The 25,770-nt window shown below is 37.7% G+C and overlaps 1 protein-coding gene across 4 annotated transcripts in view; it reads right to left on the bottom strand.

Moving 5' to 3' along the window:
- Positions 1-14,439, bottom strand: part of sowah (ankyrin repeat domain family member sosondowah) — a 164,375-nt gene extending 149,936 nt beyond the window's left edge. For all 4 annotated transcript variants that reach the window (XM_074176543.1, XM_074176545.1, XM_074176546.1 and 1 more), the window contains exons 1-3: positions 14,279-14,439; positions 12,303-12,643; positions 11,830-12,051 (exon numbers count right to left, since the gene is read on the bottom strand). In XM_074176543.1, the coding sequence (XP_074032644.1) occupies positions 11,830-12,051; positions 12,303-12,643; positions 14,279-14,402 (687 nt within the window). In that variant the 5' untranslated portion in view covers positions 14,403-14,439. The remainder of the gene's footprint in view (positions 1-11,829; positions 12,052-12,302; positions 12,644-14,278) is intronic.
- Between the last annotated feature and the right edge of the window lie 11,331 nt (positions 14,440-25,770).

Genomic DNA, 25,770 nt, shown 5'->3' with positions numbered 1-25,770 from the left:
TCCTTAGGAACCATCAGATTCAGTACTTAACCATGGTATATGTTCCAGAATGAGGGACCAATCCCCACAGGGGATGTTTATTTTTCCCTTGTATCCCATCAGTAGCATCCTCTCTTCAAGGTAGGCGGCAATTATATTGTAGGTACATCTCTTCTTTTGATTTCCTTCAGGATCCCTTTCCATGGTGCAGAGTTGAAAGTGTTCTGTATATCCAGCGTTATAAAGGCGCATCTCTTCCTGCTAAGTCTATCATTTGCTTCGTCTGCCTGTGGTTTGGGCTACCTATTGGGCGCGTCCCCAGGTGGCCGAGAGGGGAACGGCCTGGGGACTGGAGGCCCTGTCCGAAAAGCCAAAGTGGCCTTACGGACGGGGTCGCCGGATTCCTGGTCAGTGTCAGAAATATGTAGGGTGAGGGGAACTGAAACTCCTCAAAAGCCTATCCAAAACATGTCACCGTGGACCAGCCTACTCAAGCTGGGGTGTAAGGAATCGTACCGACAGCTGAATGGCCGCAAGGTGATATGCGGTCACGAACAATCCCCTTGGGCGAAACCTCATTGTAATCAGCCTATCTCTGGTAATGCGGGGCTCTGCAAGAGGTGACCAAGTCTTCCCTTAGTACTCTCGTGGGAACACACATGAATGGAACAACATAAAAACAGAAACAACAAAAACCAACCCCGAGGCTGGACAGAAGTGCTCACCTCAATCTAAATGGAATGAACAGAAATGTCCACGGCAATCTACCGCTTGGACTGGACATAGCAGATCACCTCCAACAGCAAGGACACTTCCTGGCGGGCGCCTTGAATGAAGGCAAGGAACCCGCTGCCCCTGCAGGAAAGCTCCCTCACTTGTGCTCACGAAGGGCACCCCACGAAGGTTGAAGAAGCCGCGCAACGACATTTTCCAAAACCTTCGCGGAGACTACCGTGAGACACCTCAAGGTTGCCAAAGAGAGTGTGTGTTTGGCGAGTCTTGGCCTATACCTTCTAATATAAAGAAGATGTCTCCTAGTGACCTGTCCACCTTCCTGGAAAGGACAGGATGGACGATGACCTAGGAGGGCAACTCCTCGGGAGGATGTACAACGGGCCACATGTGATCTAAGTGCTGTGAGTTTACACTCACCCTCCCTACTCTACAGATACCAGATTGCTTTGTCTGCGATGAAACACAGAGTTACCTGTCACTTTGTGCCCTTGCCTAAGCAAAAGTCCTCTAAATACTCTAGTAGTCAACTCTGGTCTATTCTTGCTGTACTGAAACAGTTTTAAATTATTTCTCTGGCCCCTGTTTATTTTCAGGTATATTGATAAAGTAAACAAATGTTGTGTTTCGAATAAAAGTTCAACTTTAGTTCAAGTCCCTCATATCTTGTGTACAGTTGGAGACGAATAGCGGTCAGATGATCACCAGCAAGAATTTCGCAGTCTTCTTGGCCTGTGTTTGTAGCACCACCAGCCAATAGCGAAGGCAACCCCATCATCGCAACTGTAAACTACTCGAATCGACCGCGCGTCGCCGAGTGGGGAATCCGCCCGTAAATTACACATCGCAAATACAGACAGCGATTTATAATTAGGCCGTAAATTTCGCGGAAAACAAATGACGACAGAAATGCATGTAGACCAATAGGGAGAGCAATTTGTGACAAACGAATTCACATGCTAAATAATCCGAGCAAGGTTTGTATACGCGACAACTACACGGACGGGCGAGAGAGGAGAGGAGTACCGAATTGGGTACGGAACAATTAGCTGGTCAATTTATCGCGGCCCATAAAAAACGGATTTATCATCGGTCGCGGAAAAATACCGATGAAATTAATATCGGAAACGTTGAGCAACGCTGCGGAAGCCGTGTGGAAATAGTGATGAGAAAAACACAAAACAAAACGTATCTATACTTGACAAAATGCACAAATATGTAAAAAAAATCCTTAGCTTCATTGTTGCTCCATCAATAGAACAATCAAAATTGATAACTTTCACTGACGGTTGTGTTTGGAAAATTCGAAAGATTGTGGAGTTCAGGTAAGTACTCTCATTTCGACATCTCAATTGGACTGAGGCAAATTTTGCTAATATACGTTATAAACGTCAATGTAGCTTCCATCACTTTCAATAAGCATGCGATACATTTGAAACTCGTCTAACCGAACAATATAGTGTTTCAATTAGTATTGATTATTGTACCGTCTAGGGTAAGGGTGTATTAGAGCGAAGTCAAGCTCGGCTCCAAGTCCGAAATTTGACGCCCAACGAATTACATTAGTTTATAGCAAATTTACTGTAATGCCAAAATGCCAAAGGCAGTTAGTTCTTTGTTGATTTTTGGTCTCTAAATGCGAAAATGATGGTAAAAATTTCCCAACACGTAAGATTTTTAAGTTATGATTTTTTTCACAAAAATGTAATGAACACGACATTCCAAATTTGCTTTTTCCCTAAATTGAGCGTTTATTTATAGATTCGTCTAAAACAAGTTTAAAAGCCGTTCTGCTCCATAATGGTAACAAAAGACCCTCTATTCCTCTTATAAATGCAGTTGCCATGAAGGAAACACACGAAAGTATGTCACTTATTCTTATATGCAATAAGTTATAATACGTATAAGTGGCAGATATGTGGTAACCTAAAAGTCATAGGAGATTATTACTAGGTCTTCAGGGTGGATCTGCGAAGTTTTGATCTTTTCTTTGCGTTTGGAACAGTAGGGCAACACAGAGCCATTATCAAGTAAAAGAATGGCCTCCAAGAGATTAAAATTGTTACCTCCATTACACATTAAACTGGGGTTAATGAAAATTTTTGTGAAAGCATTAAACAAAGAAGGTGATGCGTTTAAATATCTCAAACACGTTTTTCCAAAATTAATCTATGCGAAGCTCAAGGAGGGTATATTTGTTGGACCACAAATTAAAAAACTACTAAGTGATCAACAGTTTGATCAAAAATTAAGTAATGTTGAATTAGCTGCGTGGTGGAGTTCTTTAAAAAGAATTGTTTGGGAGTTTTTAGGGAAAAAAAAGTAGAAAATTACGAAACACTTGCAGAACTACTACTTGAAAACTATTGCAGAATGGGAAGTCACAAGTTTCTCAAAATATTTCTTGCACTCCCATTTGAATTTTTTCCCGGACAATGTAGGTGCTTTCTGTGACGAACAAGGGGTTCCATCAAGACATACTGACAATGGAGCAACGTTACCAAGGCAGATGAGATGCAGCAATGATGGGGGATTATTGTTGATTCCTTATGAGGGAAAACGAAGAAACATATAAACGAAAGTCAATATTTGCAAAAATTTTATGCAGAAAAGACTTGTGTATTGTAAATAAAGTCTTTTATCCTCAAAATATATTGTTTTTCTCTTGTTTTGATCTTATATTTCCCTATAATATGTGAAAATTTTTATATAAAATAGTCGCAATTTTCTTTCTTATTTATTGGCTAGTGTTATTGACGCATTCACCTTACATATTCGTCGCATTGAATTCTGCTTGATTTCTGTCATCCCAACAAAATATTTTGCTCATATTTTCAACATGTGGTGTGTAAACCGGCTCATCGCAATAATTTTTTCTGTCACTCCTGGTATTATTCTGCAGTTTAAATGGTTCTCATGGTGATCACAATTTCTATGGATCGGAACAAACATATTTCCCAACCATCCCAACTCAATTTACATGCTGGTAAAAACATACCACAATTTTTTTTATGTCGAAAAAATTACGTCCAGGAGCCTACGACCACTGTTGAATATTTGCTCTACTCTCATGATTTGATGTGAGAATCAAGTCAATACTTCTGCTTTTTGTCCCCTCTTAATAACCGTTTTTTGCCAGCAGACTAAGATGATGAATTCTTTGTAAATAAGAACGAATAAAAAGACGTATTAGCTCATAATCACTGAAATACATGACTTCAACGTATGGATGGGCCAATCGACAATTATTTGGTCCAGTAATCTTCATAGGAGAGCGATTCTTGGTATTTCTGCAGAATGAAATCAAAGTGTACTCGTAGAATTTGCTGTTGCTCATCAAAAGAAAGTATTTTTAACCAACAAGACTGAACACCTCCTCATAATACTCCTCCACAGTCCAGTGGAAATAAACGAACTATAGGAGTGACCCGCATTGATATAAACCATGGGTAGTTGAACAACTTCGTATGAGGAACCGTAGATCGAATTCCACAATATTTTGAGTATTTGAGAAATTTATTCAAGTTTCCAAACACATTATATACAGAATTATCCGATCCGAATAACTGGGAAAAAATTGTCGTTGCCAATATTTTTACCAGTCGCGACCTCATTCCTTTGCAGCTGCTCCCTCGGAAAAAAGTACACCACCATAATCAACCCCCATTGCGCGTTCTTCACCCACACACTCTGTCGAAATAAAACAAGCTCCACCCTAAATTATCATCCGCAATGACTTTCGGGGGCATATTATGTCGGCGGAAAATTAATTTCCCAAATGTAAACGACAAAAACAATAAACGCCTGCTAGAAACTGACACGCTTTTGAATAACTGCTGTAAAATTTTAATTCATTTCGTGTATGCGCTTGAAAACTTTATGATTTACTATTGTTTAATTCAAGTGGGTGAATATTAGCCGGGATAACAAGCGTGTTGAATGTGTGGCAAATTTTTCCCGCGCGTACGATTTGGAGGCGGATCGGCCGGAAAATTTACAACGGGGTTCGGTACAGAATCCGTCACATTCGGCTTCACAATGCTCGCAGTCTAATTTTTCAATACAGTCACAGTTGTGAGAAGTGAAGATAATTGGAAATTATCAAAATCAAGCAGCTACAAGAGCCAATATATTTTTTTTTCAATCTGTTCAGTAAAGTAACTTACCCTTTCCTCATCTGCGGCCTGTAAATCGAACACCATGGCATCCGATACCGTGCTTTTTGTTATTGAAAGCCATTACATATTTGAATCGGCTTTTAATCAGTTCTCACACAAAAATGATAATGCAAAATCTCAATGTTTTGCCTTTTTCAGACGACGTTGGATTGCGAAATTTTGTTCCGGAGATTACAGCCTTGAAGATGAGCACCGCAGTGATCCAGGAGGAGGATTTGAGGAACCTGGTGGAGACTGAACCATCGCAAACGTTGCGTGGGATACCGGAAGAACTGGACCTGAGCTCCCATGCGGTTTTTGATGGTTGCCCCACGATTTTATCGATCGAGAGATATTACCATGTTTCTAAGTCTGTTCTTCTTTGCTTTTGCGCAGCCAAAACGATGGTTTTTGGACTGGAGCGTCGGGTGTGATGAAAAGTGGATCCTCCACGACAACATGAGACGTTTAGGACAGTGGCTGGTCATCGATGAACCTCCTAGGCACTTTCCAAAGGCGAAAACCCACTGAATAAAGACCATGGTTAGCGGTTGGTGTGATTCATTATAATTTTCTGCAACCGGGCCAAACCATTACAGCAGATTCCTATGTCCAAAGCTGCTCCACGACGTTTCACAAATCAATGTACAAAAAATAAACGAATTGGGCAAAGATTTGCCTCTTTCACCATACTCCCTAGATACCTTTCAATAATCTTGAGGTTTTTCTACTTGTAAAATATATGTGTAAAGAAATTAAATTTCTTCAATTTTGAATTTGGCGCGTTTCGCGTGTATATCAATGTCAAACTTTTTAGTCTGTAGTTTTTGGTTAGAGGTTTGATTTATTGGAATGTGGCGATAAGGAAAAGGCCGAGAAATAGTTTCATAATGAGATTTATTTTGTGACTATACAAATTGTAAAGGAGGAATAGACTTTGTATGTCGTTTCATTTCAGATGAGGTTTTTACAAAAGTGTAAATGGAATATTTCCTTTGATAAGTAACTAACAAAGTAAATCTTTCATTTCAGCATCACATTGGTTTATTTAGTGAGTGAAAAATATCAAACAGTCTCGTTCATAATCCGGACTCGGTTTCTACATAAGGTATAACGTTCAGGTATAACGTACAATACTATTACAGACACTATGATAGACATAAATGAATTGGACGGTACAAAAAGTTTCTCCGTATGCATATCCAACAATTTCACCCCCGTATGTCAAACCCCAGTGATAATCCCTGGGGTGCTTCAGGGCTCTAACTATGCAGTACATGTTTGATTGTAGCCATGGGGTATGCAGAGTGCAATATGCAGGTCTACGCCGCATCCCTTGTATCATTTACAAAAACGGATCTCTTTGTTATCGAAATTAGTGAATGGAACAGCTACAGAGGAAAAACAATTCGTTTTAATTATCTGGACAATGTTGGTTATTTCATAGGTTTCGGGGCGAATTCATTTGATTTTATTGAAATGAGTTGAGAAATATATCGAGTAATTCAATGTAGTTGAATAAATGAAAGTATGAATTGTTCTCTAAATGATGGTGGAAACGAGGTTGATGGAATCAACCTCACTTTCCAGAAATATTACTTTGTAATGTTGCTTGGTCAGACATTTTTCCGTCCTTTCATACGCACACTGCTAAACGCTTTCATGATTCCAAATTTAGTGAAATCAATTTTTTAAAACGCATTTTCGATGTGCCTTTTTTCTTACAATTTTCTCGTTTTCTAATGAACTAGATTTATCAAAATAGCAGTTCCGATAATTTTTTCAATAACAATTAGAATTTTTGTAAAGTTGTATGTAAGCAATGTCAAAGTATGGGGGATCAGACTTGATTATCATGTTGACATCGCTTCTTCCAGTTGATTTGTATTCGGTTTCCTTCAAAATATACTCAATTCGTGAAAAAGCTTAGTGTTTTGCAAATTCACAACGGAAATTATGGTTGAGGTCGGGAAACATCTTACATATTTTACCGATGAGAGCTGTTCGATTGAAATACCATATGAATAAGCAAATTTGTCTTATTTGAAAACAATCCAGAAGTAGTTTGTTCCAGGTACCACTACATCATTCATGAGTGAGGGTTTGGTTAGCCAATTGCAGCTAATCTAGACGAATTTTGGTGGTAGCAAAAAATGAAATTGATGATGACTTCCAATCCATCGGAAAACTCTACCGATAGGGAACTGGGAACCTTGTAGAAAGACGATCCAGAACTAATTTTTGATCAGGTTCCTCTGCATCATCCATAAAATAGGGTTTGGTGGGCCAATTGCAACTAATCTAAACTCTTAATTCATCAGAAACCTTTGTTTACTGATGATAACTCTTTTTGCTTGAATGAACATGGAAACAAGCAAGCATATCGTTTTTCACCACAACAGTATTGAAGGTGCAGTGGAATTTTCGGGTAATTCAGCTCTGTCAGAGAACACGAATTTCCATTTTCAAGAGGTTGATTACCAAACTGAAGAATTGAACACCTCAAACACAGAATTTGTACAGAAAAATATTCAGCTAGCGACAATATCAAGATGAAACTCAATTACACGAATACCAACATACATCTAACAATAATGCAATAATCGTCTGAAGCAGAAAAACATTCTACGTGCCACCAAATGAGTGGCAGTTCATCATGGTTCTATGTTGTCAAGATGTTAAACATCAATAACCGAAAACTCATTTTTTGTTTTCACCTCGTGATTCAATTAGAAAATCGCCAGTCACCGTACATGGCCGTACGAAATATAAAGGACCTCATTGTTTGTGGGACGAAGACGTATACAAACATAACCCTGTTGCCAACTCGAATGATTTTTCTGTGGCTGCAGAAGGGATTCATAGTTTGGAAGGGGGCAGAATTTTTTTGGAATATTTGTTAAGTATAACCTTCTGAATGTCATAGAGAATAACGGGTCTAGATCCTACTGGTCGGTAGCTGAAGCTGTTGGTCAAAACTTTACAAAATCCACAATTCTACCAGTAACACAAGGGTCCTTGGATCGCCTTGAGGATTTTCCAGTAGTGCTTGTGTATTGTCCTTGAAAAAAATTGGGTAGCCTAATTTTTCAAGATCAACATTCAACTAGAACAAGATCAAAGTTTCAAGTTTTTTCGTGCTGATGGTGTAATAATTGTGTGCATAGTAAACAAAAATCGGGTCAGTTCCAAACATCAAAATTACCTTCCCAGATAAAATGTACATCACCGCAACGGGCTGTCAGTTAACCAAAGAATGGGCACGTGGTGTCTCGCAAACCAATTTGTGTTCGCAGCAGGGATAAATAAACATCGTCATCGAAAAAACTAAATGAGAATGACGAACACATTCTTGTCGTTCTGTCGAATCATTAGTCATCCGAAGATACGTTATCGGATTCGTAAGGTGTACTCTTAGCGATGATTACATGCGAAAGAACAACATTCACGATGCGTACCAGCATACCGCACAGAGTACCATTATACTCCAGGAAAGTTAGAAAGAAAAAATTGGATGTTGGTCGATAGTTGTCTATGGATCAACTCCGAAACAACTATGGAAAGAGCAATACGAAGAAAATATTGAATTGACAGTCATGAGACCTCTGGAGCTGCTTATTTACATATTCCTATCAACGATTCAGCAGTTGTTCGGAAGGAAAAGAAGAAGAGAAAACGAGAAAATGTGCCTAGGACGACAAGAAATGCAAAAGGAAGGAAAAGTAAAAACAAGAACCAGACAGGAGACAAAAGAGATTGGGAAGTATGAGAATGAAAATGAATAACAAACAGGAACTACAAGAAAACAGATGAACAAAGAATGAAAGAGATGAAAAGAAGAAGAGAAACAAGAGCGTAAAACAGATCAAAGGAATGCTGCTGAAGCAATGAGATAGAAAAAAAAAGGACGAGAGAGGAGAACGACAATAGAGAAGCGGAGAAAAGTGTTGATTGATGGTTCAGATGATTAAATTTTTTTTTTGGTGCGATGAAGAGAATCGTGAGAGAAACGTCAAGTCTGGAAATAGAACGAACTAGAAGAATTACAGAAAAATCCGTTCTGCCGATAACTAGTAGTTATGTCGTAAAAAATATGTATGGTGGTCTAGCTGACAATATTACAGATTCCCAGATTCCACACATTCTTCTGCAGATTCCCAGGCCATTAGGGCAGGATTACCCTGAGAATCTACAGAAGAATGTGTGGAAAAAACTGGGAACTGAACCCAAAAATGACACTATGGTACTGACATCTATTAAAACACCTGATGCCGTAACATGGTGAACAAAAATGAGGCAATCGAGGTCGACTAGGCTACTGAGTGCCATTCAAAAGTTGTAAAGTCTGAGTGTCATGGGGACCATGAGAACGACCCCAAAACTGCAGCTATTGAGGTTCTGCTTGGCCTCCGATCGGCTAGTCGCACGGGAAAGAAAAACTGAAACTGTTCAACGAATTGAAGGCAGATCCAATACTGGGAATACAGTCTCGGAGTATTTTCTATAAAAGCTTCAAATCTATCATACCAAGTACTGGAAAAATGGCCCACCAGTTGAAGCGGAGGAAACTTCATATACGGACGGCTCAAAAATCCAAGAACGAGAAAGGACCAGCAAACAAGTATACGAAATTAGAGCTCAGACGAGAATCGGACTCAACCTGGGACAGACCGCTACAGTGTTTCAGGCAGAAGTTGCCGGTTTCGATCACTGCGTAAGAGAATTGCTCATGAAGAAGATTGAAAACAAAACAGTTGATGCCATCTTAATCAACACCCAGGCGGCAATTTAGGCGCTAAGCTCCGTTTTAGACTTTTCGTGACTTGTAGAAAGAAGATGTCTTAGCGTATCAATGAGCTACGTTCGCCCAACAGGGTTACCCTACCCAAAACACTGAATAAGTGGAACGAACTTCCAGGAAATAATCCAACGAAAAAGTTCATAAAGGAACTCCCGCCCAAATTCACGGAAGACCTGCTAAACCACAACCGCAGCGTTGCCAGGGTAGTGGTAGGTCTACTAACGGGGCATTGACGACTCATGAAACATACGGACACTATGGGTCTGGTGGAAGAAACTCCATGCAGGTGATGCCAGTAGAGAAGACACCGCACTATACGTGCTATGTGAATTCTAAACGGTAGCATCTGGGAATGAGGAACCAGGGGCTATAATCTATATGATGGAGCCAATGTCGAGGCTTCAGAGTTTTGCTGAAGAGATCCAGCTAAAGAATGAGCTCTGAAAACCAAGGACCATCACAACAGATCTGCAGAGGTCGCAGTGAAATAGGCTGTGAACCAGCTCCCTTATCAATCTAACCTATCTAACTAGATTTGGATGAAAATCACACGTCTCGATAATAACACTTCTTTCAAAGTCCTAATACTCAATATATCATACCAATCATTGCTAGTTGGAAGAATTTCACTATAACATAGCTTTTGTCCATTGGCCAGCCATTATAGCTGCAGTGAAAGCGGCAGTAAAAGAGACCGTCTGGTTTATCTTTGGTAATCATGGATTTGCTCTTCTGTTGATCCCATAGAAGGCCTTATTCATTAGGATAGATGTCATCGACTCTAGTTAGTCAGATTTAGTGTATTTCGCAATTCACTTTTAGTCAGAATTCTGGTGCAACCTTTACTAAGATGGCGGTATTATGTTTTAAGGCGGTTGGTTTCCATAACTATTGAAATTTCTTAAATTTGATCAATACGTTATTTTGGAGGTGATATTGATTGTTCTGATGATAACCTAATTTTTTATTCAACTATGATCGCATACATAACGTTCTGTTTTTTTTGCTTGAGATTGAAAAAAACATCGATTTTCATACTCGCAACTTTAGACCATTTTCACTGGAGCATAACGTATTGAACTAAGTTATTCAATTAGGCATTTTGAACAAATCTGCCCGTAGCTGAATGACTATGTTGATTTGTGAGTTAATAGTTCGAATTTAAATATCATCAATCATGGCGCTGTCGAGATTTAAAAACACTTTTCCGAGATTCATCGTGATTAGTTTGGTAGGCATGAAAGGAGAAAGCTGCACATTTGGGAATCGATGTTCTATGCTACGTTAACCTCATAATCAGGCGACTAATTCACTGAGTTGTTTAGAAAAAATATTAAAAATGACTGAGGACGGACGGTAGAGAAACCTCTCCGTTCTGTGTAATCCTGATTAAAATAAACTTCCCGGGGCATCCAAAGGAAAATGACATAACATCCGAAGATTAACTGTGACAGAACGGGGTTTTACTCAAAGCATTAAATTTATCGAATTGGTAACAATAGGAAAAATGTGAAATGACAGAAAAAAATATAGTAGTTTTCCAGACAAAAGACTCAATCAAAAAATAAACGGGACTCCCCATAGTCTTTACTTTCTTAGGCTCGTCCTTTTGAAACAGTTTCGTGGCTCAGCTGAAAATCACCGATGAGATCTTGGCAGATAGAAACGTCGCTGCCTGGTGCTGGATTCAAACTTTTGAGCTTTTTTTCATCTACCCATGGTGAATGCTACATTGAAAGATATAAGACGAATTTCGTTCGGAAGTCCATATCGAAGTTCATTTTCATATTCCTGGTTTAGTCTTGTGCAGATCCCATAGATGGCCTCTAAGTAAAACGCCTTCACTTCCTTAGGATTGTTATTTGATAACAGTTCAGTGGCTCAGACTAGAAGATGAGACCTTGGACCACGAGTTCTGATTTCATTTGTTGAGCTTTTACTATACATGTTTAGGTTTGATGTTTGACGAGTTGATTTTTTTTTTCATTTCATCGAAAATTGAAGAACAATAAAACTACTGAATTGTTGAGACGAATTTTATTTCACGATCGCAAAAAAATTATTGAGGTTACACTTTATTGCGACAGCATTCCCGAAGAAAAAAAACATTTTGAAAGCAAAGCAAAATACTGAGGCGGAGAATTGACAACGTTCACTTACCCAGTTAGGTCTTCGGTTTTCTTTCTCTGCAGACTTCGGCTGACGCGGACTCAGTTCATCGTCAACAGAAGCTAATCTATTGAATTTCTGAGTCCGTTCTTTGACGCTGACAGTTTGCACGTCTTCGTTTGGACTCGGCTCGATATTTGCTTTCTTCGGCGTAGACTCGTCCACAACAGACTTCGACCTGTCGGAGTCTCGTCTTCTTTCCCTTGGTGGCGCCTTGAAAAATTTGTGAAGTATTTATCAGTTAGTAATCCTAACTCAATTAATGAGGATAGTTCGATGAGAAATTTGAAAACGAGGGGAAACAATTTCCGTGAATCTCTGACAACAGAATATACCGAGTCCTTAAATATTCGAGTGTTCGAGTCATGTCAAATTTTGTCTAGATGGTTCTCCCTCGGTGAAATACAGTAAATTAAATTAAAACTAGCAGGCTGAGCTGTAGAGAAAACTTCAATTCTACTCACTTGTGGAGGGGCATCACCAAGAGATGACATGGAGTCCATTGACAATGTATCCAAAGAATTTGAACTTGCATTGACCGGTGGTGGCGGTCTATAAGGAGGAGGCTGTCTAGGCGATGAAGAAACCAACGACTCATTCAGGGAATGTGATGGGGATACTGGAATACCGATGGAATTTCTAGGGTCGCAATGAGGGGGATATGTCAAAGGGGAAAAAGATGGAGACGGAGGTGGGTTTGAGGTGGAGATATATTTTGGTTTGAGTACTAGGATTTTTTCGTCTCCTTCCAACCGAGTGGTAGCGATTTTGTTCACGAACGTTTTGAACCGTTGTCGATTCTCTTCTGGAAAAAAAATATTCACATAAGAGGCGATTTACTTGAAAAAAGTGTTCTCCTGCTTTCTGTTTTCCATTCTTAGTACAACAGATTTCTTTTCAGTTTTGTTAATCAAATCACCATTTTCTTATGTGCTAATGACATGGTATGATAGACCACAAACGTTTGTAGATAAAGAGATAGTCTGAATAGAACACATTATTGGATCATGATGTGAGAAGATCTAAAATGGTTAAAAATGAAACAGATTTACGCCTTTTCATGTATTCATCGGTAAAATTCATCAACTTTCAGATGTCAGACTTTACTTAAATAACTGAAATCCAAGGGACTCTAGCCTACTTGGATTTTTTTGTGAACTTACGTGAAGATGGTACATAGGGCCACAGAGTGTACAGAAAGCCAACACAGACAGACAGACACCTGAACAAAAACTTCAACCACCAGCCACAAAACCAACAAAAGAGAGGGCACCAACAAATGAGAGGCCATCTGAGGGTCTTTTTGAGGAAGACCACACCACCACAGCGAAGAAGAATTTGGGTGGGACATACGACTCAGGAGAAAGAACGTCTAACCCCAGCAAAGCTGGTCGAAGAAAAAGCTTCTTGTTCCTATGTTAAAAATGCTACAGACCGGATTGGGAGTATCTTAGAGAAACACGACGTGAAACCAATATTTAGGCCAACAAAAACCATCAAATCAAAGTCTAAGGTCAGCCATTCTTAGCAGAGAACCTACATTGAAACCACGAAAAGAAGTATGGTTACCCGTTTTTCTGGACAGAAACAGTAGACGAAACATCTGGCTTGAAAACTTGCAACGATCGAAAAACCTGGAAAATAGCTTTCATACAGGTACATTCGGCCGTGAAAGTTTACATTTTTTGATCTTCAAATCAGATGATGAAGAAAGCAGGGTCACACTTTCGGAGAGCATTTTATCTGCAATAGAAATGAGGAAATGTTGATTATGATTCAGTTCAGTTTTGAGAGCCATTTGCGCTCTTGCCTATACTCAATCAAGAAAAAAATCAGAGCAGATATATGACAAATACTTAGCTTCGGTTTGTGGAAGGATCATTAATTAGGTATTCTAAAATTTACAAAAAAAATCTGATCTTGCCTATCTGATTCGAAAAAAGCATATTTGTTTATTCTAATGTACTCTCTATCTTCATCTTGGAATGTACTGTCAAACGATTTATTAAGCTTTCACCTCCTATCCTTCAGCACGCCACTGGGTACAAGAACTATCACTTACCTTACGATAATGTGGGAAGATTAACTGTTATTTTTAATTAATATGGTTCTAGAGTTCGAAATTAACTATTGACCTTTAAAAACTGATAATTAACGTAATGAATATTACTTTTTCAAAAGTAGCTCAAAAACAATAACATAACCTATAGGTTATGTGATGATCTCATTGCTAATGACAGTGAATACGACAAAACTATCTCCAGTTTCAGAAGCAAAATACTTCAACTGAACGATATTCATGTATTTGATATTCACTCAAAGTGTACATTACCCACAAATATTCAAATAAGATGAATCATTCCACAGGTAGTCGAACAACACAATGTAAACAAAGCCCGTTTCTAGCGATATAAACCGTGTAATTGGGAGATTGAAATACCTTTCGATGCAGGATCTGTCAGGTAACTCTTAAAGTAACGCACTGCCTCGCGATTTTTCACTTTTCCACCTTTTTCTAACAAGAAACTGTGGATTTGTTCCAATGTCAATTCGCTCGATGCCATGTTGACGATAACTATCGCGGGACGACAACCTAACACCACGAAAGTTCCTGTAATCAGGTGGTCGTGGAGTGGTACACGTGCGTTGCCAACTTAGGTGCCTTAACGAAACCCAGTGGCGTGCGAAAGTTCGTAAATGAGAGTGCATTTTATTTGATAGTGATGTCATGAGATGGCAGGGTTTACGGCGCCTAATCGCAAGGAAGCAAAGACCAGAAAAAAAATTTGAAAAAGATCAGTGGTAGCGAAAAATGTTACCAACTTTACTACTATCAGTATTTCTAAAATCAAATAGTAGGATGGTACAAGTTCTGGCCCATGTGTCAAATGCCACCATTATGTTCTAAACGTTGAATCTGAATTGTGCATTATTTATCCGCATCTTATATTTGATTCTTTCAATTTGGAAGAAGGAGACATATTTTGGCCTCCGAATAGTTTGTACAATTTCCCAGGCTATTAGGACGAGTTACTGATACATAACTTATTTTGTTATATTGAAAATATATTGAATTTACTCAATAACTTATCAGGGTGAACTGGAAGTTTGGCCTTTTTACCTCAGTTCAAAGTTCTGCGTTACAATTTCAATTTTTTGTGTGAATTTTCAGAAAATTCTGCAAAAAAAAACTTTTTTGATGTTATTCCAAATGTTTTCGTCCAACACAAGCACTTCTGCCAAATACCAAAACTGCAATATTCTACACGACGCACGTTTAACAAATTTGACATTATCATGCTTGTTTTTGAACTTCCTGTGTTTATTTTCTTACCAAACTCGACAAAAAAATTATTACCAACTGGAAAAATATTTATAAATCAATTGATAAAAGTATAAATAATGATGATAAAACAGTAAATAGTTGTCAAAGCCTAGTTTTGAAAATTGTTATTTTGTTACAATGATTTTTTTCTTTTTTAATCTGAATCACTTTCTGGAATGTCCCGTTCTCGTTTAAAATTTTTGATTCCTCTGGCGTATAATTATCTGATTTTCGCTTCAGGAAAGATTGCAGTTCCACAACTTTTTTCGAGAATGGTTTGAAACCACTGCTGGTGGTAAGTAGATATTATCTACACAATTGATACCAAAAATCTACAAAAACTAGCCGTTTATAAAGTCTATTCTACTTCAAGTAACGATAATAGAGTCATAGGACATTGACATATATTGGTTAACCACCAATCCTATAGGTAGTTTTTCGCAATAGAAATATTTAGACGTGGCACCACAATGGGGAAAACAGCCCACAATGACTTGCCATTCTTAGACCAGATACCCTGTGAGCCTGTGAGTACGGCGAATCTTGTATCGGTGGAACTAAGAGGCCATTGAAAGCACAAGAGAAATAAAAAGCGAGAAGAAACCAGCAAATTGAGAATAGGAGAGCACGTTCGGGTCATTCATCATCATAACATCAAATAGTCTCACGCTGAGATCATCCAGAAGAAAGAACACTGGTTTAAGAGAAAGTTCAAAGAAGCTGTATATATGTTGTCCAAAGATTCATTCAGTCAAGCTAGCGTAGAGATCCGCAACATATGGAAACCTGTGATCAAGTGGAAAAACGGTTAAGTACACTAAACCGGCAAAGCAGAGAGAGGGAGGAAGCGATAGGAGAAATCACTCAAATGACCTATGAACAGTCATCTTTTGGAGAAATAGTCCAGCTATCACCTGAAGACTATTGTGGATACTAACTATCGAAACGTTGTGAAGTATCTTTTGGTTTGAAACCTTTTTTTGTTAATTGTTTACATTTTTACTCATGTTCATTTTCCTTTCCTCTTATTCTGAGACCATCTTTTGTCTTGACTACTTTAATAGTTTTATTGTAGTCTCATTTCACGTTTCATTGCCTGAAATAATTGATTGCTTTTTCATAGATTCCAAATCATATCAGAATCATTAGACAATGGGAGTCCGGAGTAGTAGAATTTCTTTTCTGCTTTCGCCATAGTTATCGATGAATTCAATTCAATATTGTACTCATGATGTTTCTATAGTTTTCTTAAAATCTTGTTGGGGGAATAACGAACAAAATAAACTTTTCCATATGTTGGTGAATTCAATGAAGTTAACCATTACCTATTTTCATTTTCCAAAAAAAACTACAGGTTGTAAAAGAGTACAATATTGCATTATAATCAATAATAACGATTTTCATTAAATAGGTAGGTGTGAATAACTCATTGTTTCAGAATTGATGTTATATTCTCAGCTGTTATTTCATTCGTTTCAGTAATTTAGATCGCTTGAAAAAATGCTTTATGCTATCATTTGTCATCAATTTCATTTTCCAACGAGTTCATAGATTTGAATCATGCATGTAATAATTCTTCTTCAACCTTTTCCAACGACAACAAACTCTTGTTTCCATTCTTTCAACAATCGCGGTTTCGTGAACGTTATCTCTATTCCAGCTACTCCAACGGAAAATAAAATGTCCACCAGGCGGCAGATATCAGATCAAAAATGGTATTACAACGGGAAATGCATTTAATTAAACATTTTTGAGGTCGTAATTGACGGAGGTCTTCCAAACGTGTATGACACCTGCAATTAGTGACGGTTCGGGAACCCACTAAACGACGTCCATTGCCTCTAGCGTTCTGTGAAACTATCGTGTTTTTGGTTGTTCCATTTATCTTCAACAAACGTAGCACTGGTCATTCCACCAAAACAACGAGATGGGTGCTTGTTTTTACAGTTGAAGCGGTAAAGTCGATAAAGATATTGGTAGAAACAATAAAAAACCTTGTTTTTGCAACAACTATTTTGGACGTGAGCAATAAATGTCAAAATTGCCCCCAATCTACTGAATTATCGAATTCCTAGTCGGGTAATTTTGAACCAATCAAAATACATTATATTGACAAATCACCATAGCAAAGGAGGTATTTCAGTGGAAATTTTTTTCTCGTGGGATACCAATCGCGAATTCTGAATTATACTGGAAATTATTTGACGTTTACAATAACAGATCATTTTTGGTTTTTATTTGTTCACACAATATTCAGTTTAGATACATTTTAATTACAGAGCAAAGATGTTTTCTATATTATTTGGAAACCTTCTCTCTTCTTAATGACGAAAATGCAGGACTTTGAATGTTTTCAATTAAGTGTCTAATGTCTAATAAAATATTTATAATATTTAGATACTAATTTATTCACCTTTTTCTCATTCACTTCTTTCAATTTTCCGTAGTTTAGATGCAAATATTCGTGGACAATTCGAAATAAATTTTCTTTCTTCAAGTAGGAGCCACAATCCTTTATTAATGCGAGTATATAAGTCATGGTACGATTTTACGTATATTTTGCAAATAGTATGATTTTTAAATCGATTCATTTTTTAAACAAAGAATTTTGTTGGTTTTACTGGCTGTGCAATATTCTTTATTGTAATAAAACGCGAGTTTGTTTGATGCTATGATTGATGCTTGCTGACGCTGGTTATGAATTGTATACCATTAAACCGCGCATAACCCACATCAATAACAACGCAAAAGAAAACAATTCTCACCACTTGTAGTTTCTATCTTGAAACGGTATTCCCATGCAACGACAATCAGTAGAAATTACCAATTTGAAGGCCTAAAAAATTGCCTAAATTTTGAAAATATTGGGTTTTCCACCACAATTTGGTGTGGAATTTTCTTACCTAATACCACACGAGGTCAAATTAATATCCGTAAATTTTTTCTCATGAATATTCTTAGAAAATTTTCAAAAATTTTCTGAATACTGTTTGATATATTCGGTAAATATTCTGCATAATATGAATGTTCAAATATTCGTCCTGAATGGGAAAGATGTGGGACTTACCTTATATGTTTCTATTCCATGGCATGAATAAGGATCAATAAATAGTTGAAAATAGGTTGGAGTCAATATTTTTGTAAACATTCAATAACCAGGTTAAGAGACAGCTGTTGGTTGACATCTGCTCATACTGACATTCTGCCGAACATTCGCAATGTCGTTCCGACGACCTACACCGAACTAGTTCTACAGTTGTTCACGGGTGAGGGATTGATCGGTTACTCAAATTGTCAAGGGTTGTTTAGGGTTGCATTGCTTTGAGAAGGAGTTTTGATGGGTCATGGACTTGTTGATGATGTCTCGAGTAGCTGTGGAGTAATTGATAGATTTATGATGTTGTGCACAACGCCCCTTGGTGCTTGTAGCGTAGATTGGACACACTGTGGCAACAACTGGATAGCTGTCAGATATGGCAGTCTCTCGGATTTCGGGGTTGACCTTCGTTGAGCTTGGTTGAGAGTTCAAGTGTACCATATGACTGGCTTATACCCTATATATGCTTGTATTTTTGCCATCCTTCACGGGAATTATTTCCACAAGTCAGGATTGTATAGTGGAAGACTGATTGGTCATTTTGGTGTGGATATTTGCAGTCTGAAACTCAAACTCTTTCGAGGATTTGTGGTGGTTACCGAACTCATTGCGCCAGGTGGAAGGATTTCCGAAATCAGATTCATAAGAAACAGAAGGCCTTTAGTCACTCATCAAGTCTCAGTAGGACTTCCGTGCAGAGCACCGCACACGAAGAAACGTATAGAAAACCCCATGGCCAGGGTTTTTTTTCCTGGAGTATAGAACACCTTGTTGACAAACTCCCCGCTGTACTACAGAGTGATCCACCTCCGTCGAACTACGGAGTTGCCTAACACCATATACCGGGTGGCCCAAAAGGAGCACGCAAACCAAAATTGGTTTATTTGAATATTTGTGTAATACTGAGTTATTTAAATAATTGTTTGCCCTTTTGATTATTGTTACCTGTTTGATATAGTGATTGCCTTTCTGGCTGAATTCACCGCTAGTTGGAAACGTGTTTGGTTTCATTTGCAAAACGCAAATTGAGGTGTTTTCTTCCTTTTACAATTGCTTGTTGACACCGATGCGCCTACGCCTGAGCGTATTTGTGTGCTGTTGTGGTTTGTGGTTATATACACCGCGCTGAATGACCTCCTGTATAGACATTTTAACTTCGCGCAGTAGTTTGAATATCGCATTGTTGTCTTAGAAGCGTTGTCGGTTAATCCATGTAAGTTAGGTTTACTGAATGAATCATATTGGAAATCTTTATCTTTCAGTTCCAATATTATTTGTATGAGTATGTATGTATGTATAAGTATAGATATCTTCTTCCAGAACACAGTTTCCTCTTCACACTTCTGACTCTAATGAGAAACCTTTTTTTAGAAATTTACCGATAATTATTTCAGTATCCATTGAAGTCGCAACTTCCAATCTTGGTCGAACTCAGTTGTGAATGATTTGATATTTTGTAGAGCTGAAGGTTCATTAGCAATGCCATCAGATTCTCAAAAGAAACAATACGGTAACCATCATCATTAAATATGGCGGTTCCCATAAGATAAACGATAGAAATCTGACACATGAAAAATTGCCTCTGCCGTCACGAAAAAACCCAATAATTGCATGGAAATGATGGTGTCATTAAACACCAGAAATCGAAGGCTGTGATAATTGAACTAGTGAATAATAGGAATCGCATGCAGAGCAACATACAGAAATATCTAATTATAACTTGACTGTCGCATCATTATAATTATTGTCAACCAATTACTCACAATGGGCAAATTTTAATTATCACATGGGTGCAATCTTTCTATGTAATTGTCTGCAATTTTATTGCATGGAACCGCGTCCTATATTACGTTGCACATGCAATCTTGACAATTGATAGGGAAATGTGTCATGAACATGGTTTATGTATCCTGCGGAAGTTGGAGATAATGCAGTAATTTTTCACGTGATGTTTCCTCCTATAGATTTCCTGATTAGCTCTACAAAATGTAGGAATTGTTGAACAAATTGAAATTTCCATTACACAGCGAACCACTTGCAGTAAAATTTGTGAAACATGTGTTTTTGAAACGTTACAGAAAACAATCGAATACAATTGAAGACCAAGAAAAATGTAATACTTGTTGGAGAAAGGAGAGGAAAATATTAAGTCGTCTTGAACTTGACTGGAAAAACATATTATCCGAAAATGATCCTTTTCTTGTTTTATTTCCTGTTCAAAAGATCAAAACAAAAATAAACAGCCTTGGATGACGCAAAGAATTGAAATTTCGTCAAAAAATCTTCGCTCTTTACACCATCTGCGGAAATTCACTGATAATCCTTACTTTAATTTATATTTGAATAATTACTAGATTATATTTATAGGAATATCATTAAACTTGCTAAAGAAATTTACTTAAAAAAATAGAATTGATAACTCACACAATAAAATGAAAGAAAGTTGGTATATCATGAATGATTTGAGAAATAGTACCAAAAAGAGCAGAGATATTGAAATACCAATCAGTGTGTATGATATAAATGAATTTCACTGTTCGATTGGGCAGAAGCTCAGTTAGAATATTGTGGTATCATATGACCCACTGATTAATTTAGAAAATGTTGCAATCAATGAATCTCTTTAATTGGATAATACGAATATTGATGAACTGTTTGAAGTTTTTGGCAACATCTGGTTATGATGAAATTTCAATCAAAATTATTGAAAATCTTCCGATAGAAGCGCACAGAACTCATCTATCACTAATCAATCTTCCATTCAGAAATGGCAGGTTTCCATCCTTTCTAAAATTGTCGATAGTGATTCCTTTATATAAAGGTAACTCTGTAAATGATCCTTCAAATTATCGACCAATATCCCTCATTCCTACTATTGCGAAAATAATTGAAAAACTAGTTAAGAAAAGACTCAATGAATTTCTTCTTGGCCATAACATTACAAGGAAAAATCAATTTGGATTCCAGAGCAACAAGAGCACACGACATGATGCAATATTCTCTTTCCTGTTTGAGGTGTATTCCAATATGAATGATGAAGATGCTGCTGCAGCAGTATTTTTTGACCTTACAAAAGCGTTTGACTGCGTTGATCATAAAATACTGCTACGAAAGCTGAATATCTATGGATGTAGAGGTATAACACTACGGTGGTTTGAGTCGTATTTCAATGGTTGCAGTCAGATTGTGAAAACGATCAAATGTTCAAACAGTATTGAGATAAATACTGTGTACCACAGGGATCAGTTCTAGGTCCCATATTATTCCTGTTGTATATTAACGATTTGATGAAAATAAGTATATCTGGAACATTCACTCTTTTCGCTGACGATACCACTATATTGTGGCATAGTAAAGGTATATATATACTCAATGAGACAATAGCTCATGATATACAAAAAATCATGTCTTGATGTGATTCCAATCTACTATCCCTTAATATTTCGAAAACAAATATTATGACTTTCAAATGTTCACTTCAGAATTCATCTGTAGCGAGCGGTATCATTGAGAACAGAGAGTGTACTAAATTTCTGGGGCTGTATATATAGCCAGCAATATATAGCCATCATGTAAGCATACCATTCTTCTTGGTAGCAATTTTCCAGTGCTTTCATATTCTGATATGAGCGCTTTTCTTGGTCAAGCCTCCCAGGTCATATTGTATATGGTCTATATGACTATGGAGGAAATTCTGAGACACTTCCTAAGAAGAATTATACGCGAAATTTCTGAAGTGAGTCATTGATGAATCAAAATCTGTTTGTCTTGTTAATTGGAGTATTTGGATTCCATAAAAATTGTCTTCTAATAATTTTCTCCAGCAAATTAGTTGAGCTAACAAAAAGTTGACCTTTCTCTAGTCAACAAACACAAATGACCATATCTATACTTATTTTCATCGTGAACAACATCTATTTCAACTTTTATATGCCACTAATTATTTCTGGAACATATAGAAGAGAATCAAATGAAGAAGAATTAATTTTTTTTCATGTGTTTTCCAAATTTGTTTTTTTCCCAAAAATCGACCGTACAAAAACATTTTTTAGTGATTGTATATTATAAATGGAATCAATTGTTGGAAAATATGGAAAATATTGGAGTGCAAAAGCAAAAGAGAACAAATTTCTGACGCACATTCTTGTTATCCATGTAAACTTTTTTAAAACACTAAATCTTTCATTTTAATTGGTACCAACCAAATTTTCTCTGAGGTCAACTAGTCTGTCATTATGATAATATCTGTCTTTCATTTCAACACGTTTTATAGTGTAACAAGTGTAATCACAAATTACCTGATGTGGTAATAACATTAAAAATTATGTTTGTGTGTCGAAAAACGAGAATATACGTTAGGTAGAAATTTCTCACATTGTTGAACAGCTCCCGTTTCATTTTTAACTAATTAAAATTGTTATTATACGGTCGATTGTTTTTTACTGTTTTATGAAAACTGCCGAAGTGTAGTGAAAAGCAAACTGAAAAATTACTGCGTAGTATAACCTCAACATAAATTTTGCTCACAAATCCAAGAATAAATAAAAACATTTCTGAACTAAGCTTTCTTTAGACATTAACGTTTCTTGGAACCATCCATTTCCATTCTCAAAAGTAAATAAGCTCGCTTGTGAAGATCACCATTTCATTTCAAATATATTCCACTACCTCAAAATTCATTTTTCTAATAATCAGCCTGTCGCTTCCCATACGAACGATAACTCTCAGAAGTTGAGAAACATGTTATATGATTTCTCTTCATATATCCACGATGTTCTTTTTTCCTTAAAACTAGGGCTCTTAAAGTTTCGCCTATATAACTTTTGCCACAAGTGTTCTTCATAAGTGAACTTATTGGGTATTGATAACGGAAATGAGTAGTTTCCCAAAACGTTTATCATCTAAACAGAGCTGAGTGTTGGCATTTGTAACTGAGACCACATCTCTATTCGAATATTGATTTACCTTTTCAGAGGTGTTAGAGTAAAATGGACATACAGCTCCAAGAATAATCCAAAGTCGCTCTGCCAACCGCAACTGACCCCAACACATTCCTTGCCAATTTTATAACATATTGTAAAAATGTGCAGACTAATAATCATATCTCTAGTTCATATCATATTTTTATGCATGCTTTGGTGAAGTGGTAATTTATGTTAATGTGTGTATTTATAATCAGCTACTGACAACTCGGTGAGGTCTTAATTACGAGGTATCTCAATAATTTGAATTCAGCTAAAAACATTCTCAATTCTTTCATCGGCGATGTTAATGAGAAAAATGTTCATATTCAAAAGAATTATTAGTATGCATCCGTTTTTTTGGAATATAAACAATTGCAGTCGGTAGGTTTTATTTTCGAATTCAACAGGATGTTGTATGGATGGGAATGAGGACTGAAGATTCTGAAATATAGATACGAATAAGAGTTTCCCATACACAACGTGTCAATAAACCCTTGATCGCTCGGGAGTTAAGCATCAGGTGGTCAATACTACCAAATCTGTAATAAAACATTACACGAGATGAAATATTGGAATGAACAGTTATGGTTCAATATTACTGGATTTCTATCCCAACACCAAACCTTTATTTTGAACACCTCGTTAGGTATCTGTGGTATAAATAAGGACAACATTATATGTAGATTCAGTTCAATATTCCTCTTGAAAATGAACACTATTATTGTGCAAGACAATTTGCAGTTCATTTAGTTGCCTTTGAGTGAGTTGCAGTAAAAAATAGAGGACGTATGTCCTTCAGCGGTCTATGTAGAAGCTTGGATTCGCGGAGCACATTTGGAAGCTTGCAATCATCTGAGCGGTCCAAACGGAGAGGAGGCTCAGATACTTGCACGTATGTATCTACCATACGAGTATTTCTTCGGAGTCCCAGAGATAGTTTGAAGGCTCCTGGGGAAACACAACATTGGAACGGTTTTCAAAACCACCAAGAAGATACAACAAAGCTCCAGGTCAACTGAAGACAAAAAAAACTTCTATCGGCAGAAGTAGTATATGACATACCGTGCACTCGTGGAAAGGTTTACATCGGAACCACCAAAAGATCCATGAGAAGAAGGCTGAACGAGCATGGAAGAAACTGCAGTCGCAGACAGAATTGGAAGGCTCTTGGAAAAACACAGCATTGAAACGGCTTCCAAACTCACCAAGGAAATACATCAAAGCTTCAGGCCGGCTAAAGACAGAAGATCTTCTATCAGGGATGGAAAGGTGTACATTGGAACCACCAAAAGATCTATGGAAATAAGGAGCTTGGACGAAACTGCAGTCGCGAACAAAATTGGACGGATCTTGGAAAAACACAGCATTGAAACGGTTTTCAAACTCACCAAGGAAATACATCAAAGCTTCAGGTCGGCTAAAGACTGAAGAGACCTTCTATCAGGGATGGGAAGGTGTACATCGGAACCGCCAAAAGATCTATAGAAACAAGGAGCATGGACGAAACTGCAGTCGCAGACAGAATTGAAAGGCTTTCGGAAAAACACAGCATTGAAACGGTTTTCAAAGTCACCAAGGAAATACATCAAAGCTTCAGGCCGACTAAACACAGAAGAGACCTTCTATCAGGTATGGGAAGGTGTACATCGCAACCACCAAAAGATCTATGAAAACAAGGAGCATGGACGAAACTGCAGTCGCAGACAGAATTGAAAGGCTTTCGGAAAAACACAACATTGAAACGGTTTTCAAAGTCACCAAGGAAATACATCAAAGCTTCAGGCCGACTAAACACAGAAGAGACCTTCTATCAGGGATGGGAAGGTGTACATCGGAACCACCAAAAGATCCATGGAAACGAGGAGCATGGACGAAACTGCAGTCGCGAACAGATTTGGACGGATCTTGGAAAAACACAACATTGAAACGGTTTTCAAACTCACCAAGGAAATACATCAAAGCTTCAGGTCGGCTAAAGACAGAAGAGACCTTCTATCAGGGATGGGAAGGTGTACATCGGAACCACCAAAAGATCTATGAAAACAAGGAGCATGGACGAAACTGCAGTCGCAGACAGAATTGAAAGGCTTTCGGAAAAACACAACATTGAAACGGTTTTCAAAGTCACCAAGGAAATACATCAAAGCTTCAGGCCGACTAAACACAGAAGATACCTTCTATCAGGGATGGGAAGGTGTACATCGGAACCACCAAAAGATCTATGAAAACAAGGAGCATGGACGAAACTGCAGTCGCAGACAGAATTGAAAGGCTTTCGGAAAAACACAACATTGAAACGGTTTTCAAAGTCACCAAGGAAATACATCAAAGCTTCAGGCCGACTAAACACAGAAGAGACCTTCTATCAGGGATGGGAAGGTGTACATCGGAACCACCAAAAGATCTATGAAAACAAGGAGCATGGACGAAACTGCAGTCGCAGACAGAATTGAAAGGCTTTCGGAAAAACACAACATTGAAACGGTTTTCAAAGTCACCAAGGAAATACATCAAAGCTTCAGGCCGACTAAACACAGAAGAGACCT

This window comes from Leptinotarsa decemlineata, unplaced genomic scaffold (genome assembly GCF_025532065.1).
Source record: "Leptinotarsa decemlineata unplaced genomic scaffold, Ldec_3_MD MMD2_tig00001719_RagTag_RagTag, whole genome shotgun sequence".
Classification (NCBI taxonomy): domain Eukaryota; kingdom Metazoa; phylum Arthropoda; class Insecta; order Coleoptera; family Chrysomelidae; genus Leptinotarsa; species Leptinotarsa decemlineata.
This window is presented reverse-complemented; position numbering and strand designations above follow the sequence as displayed.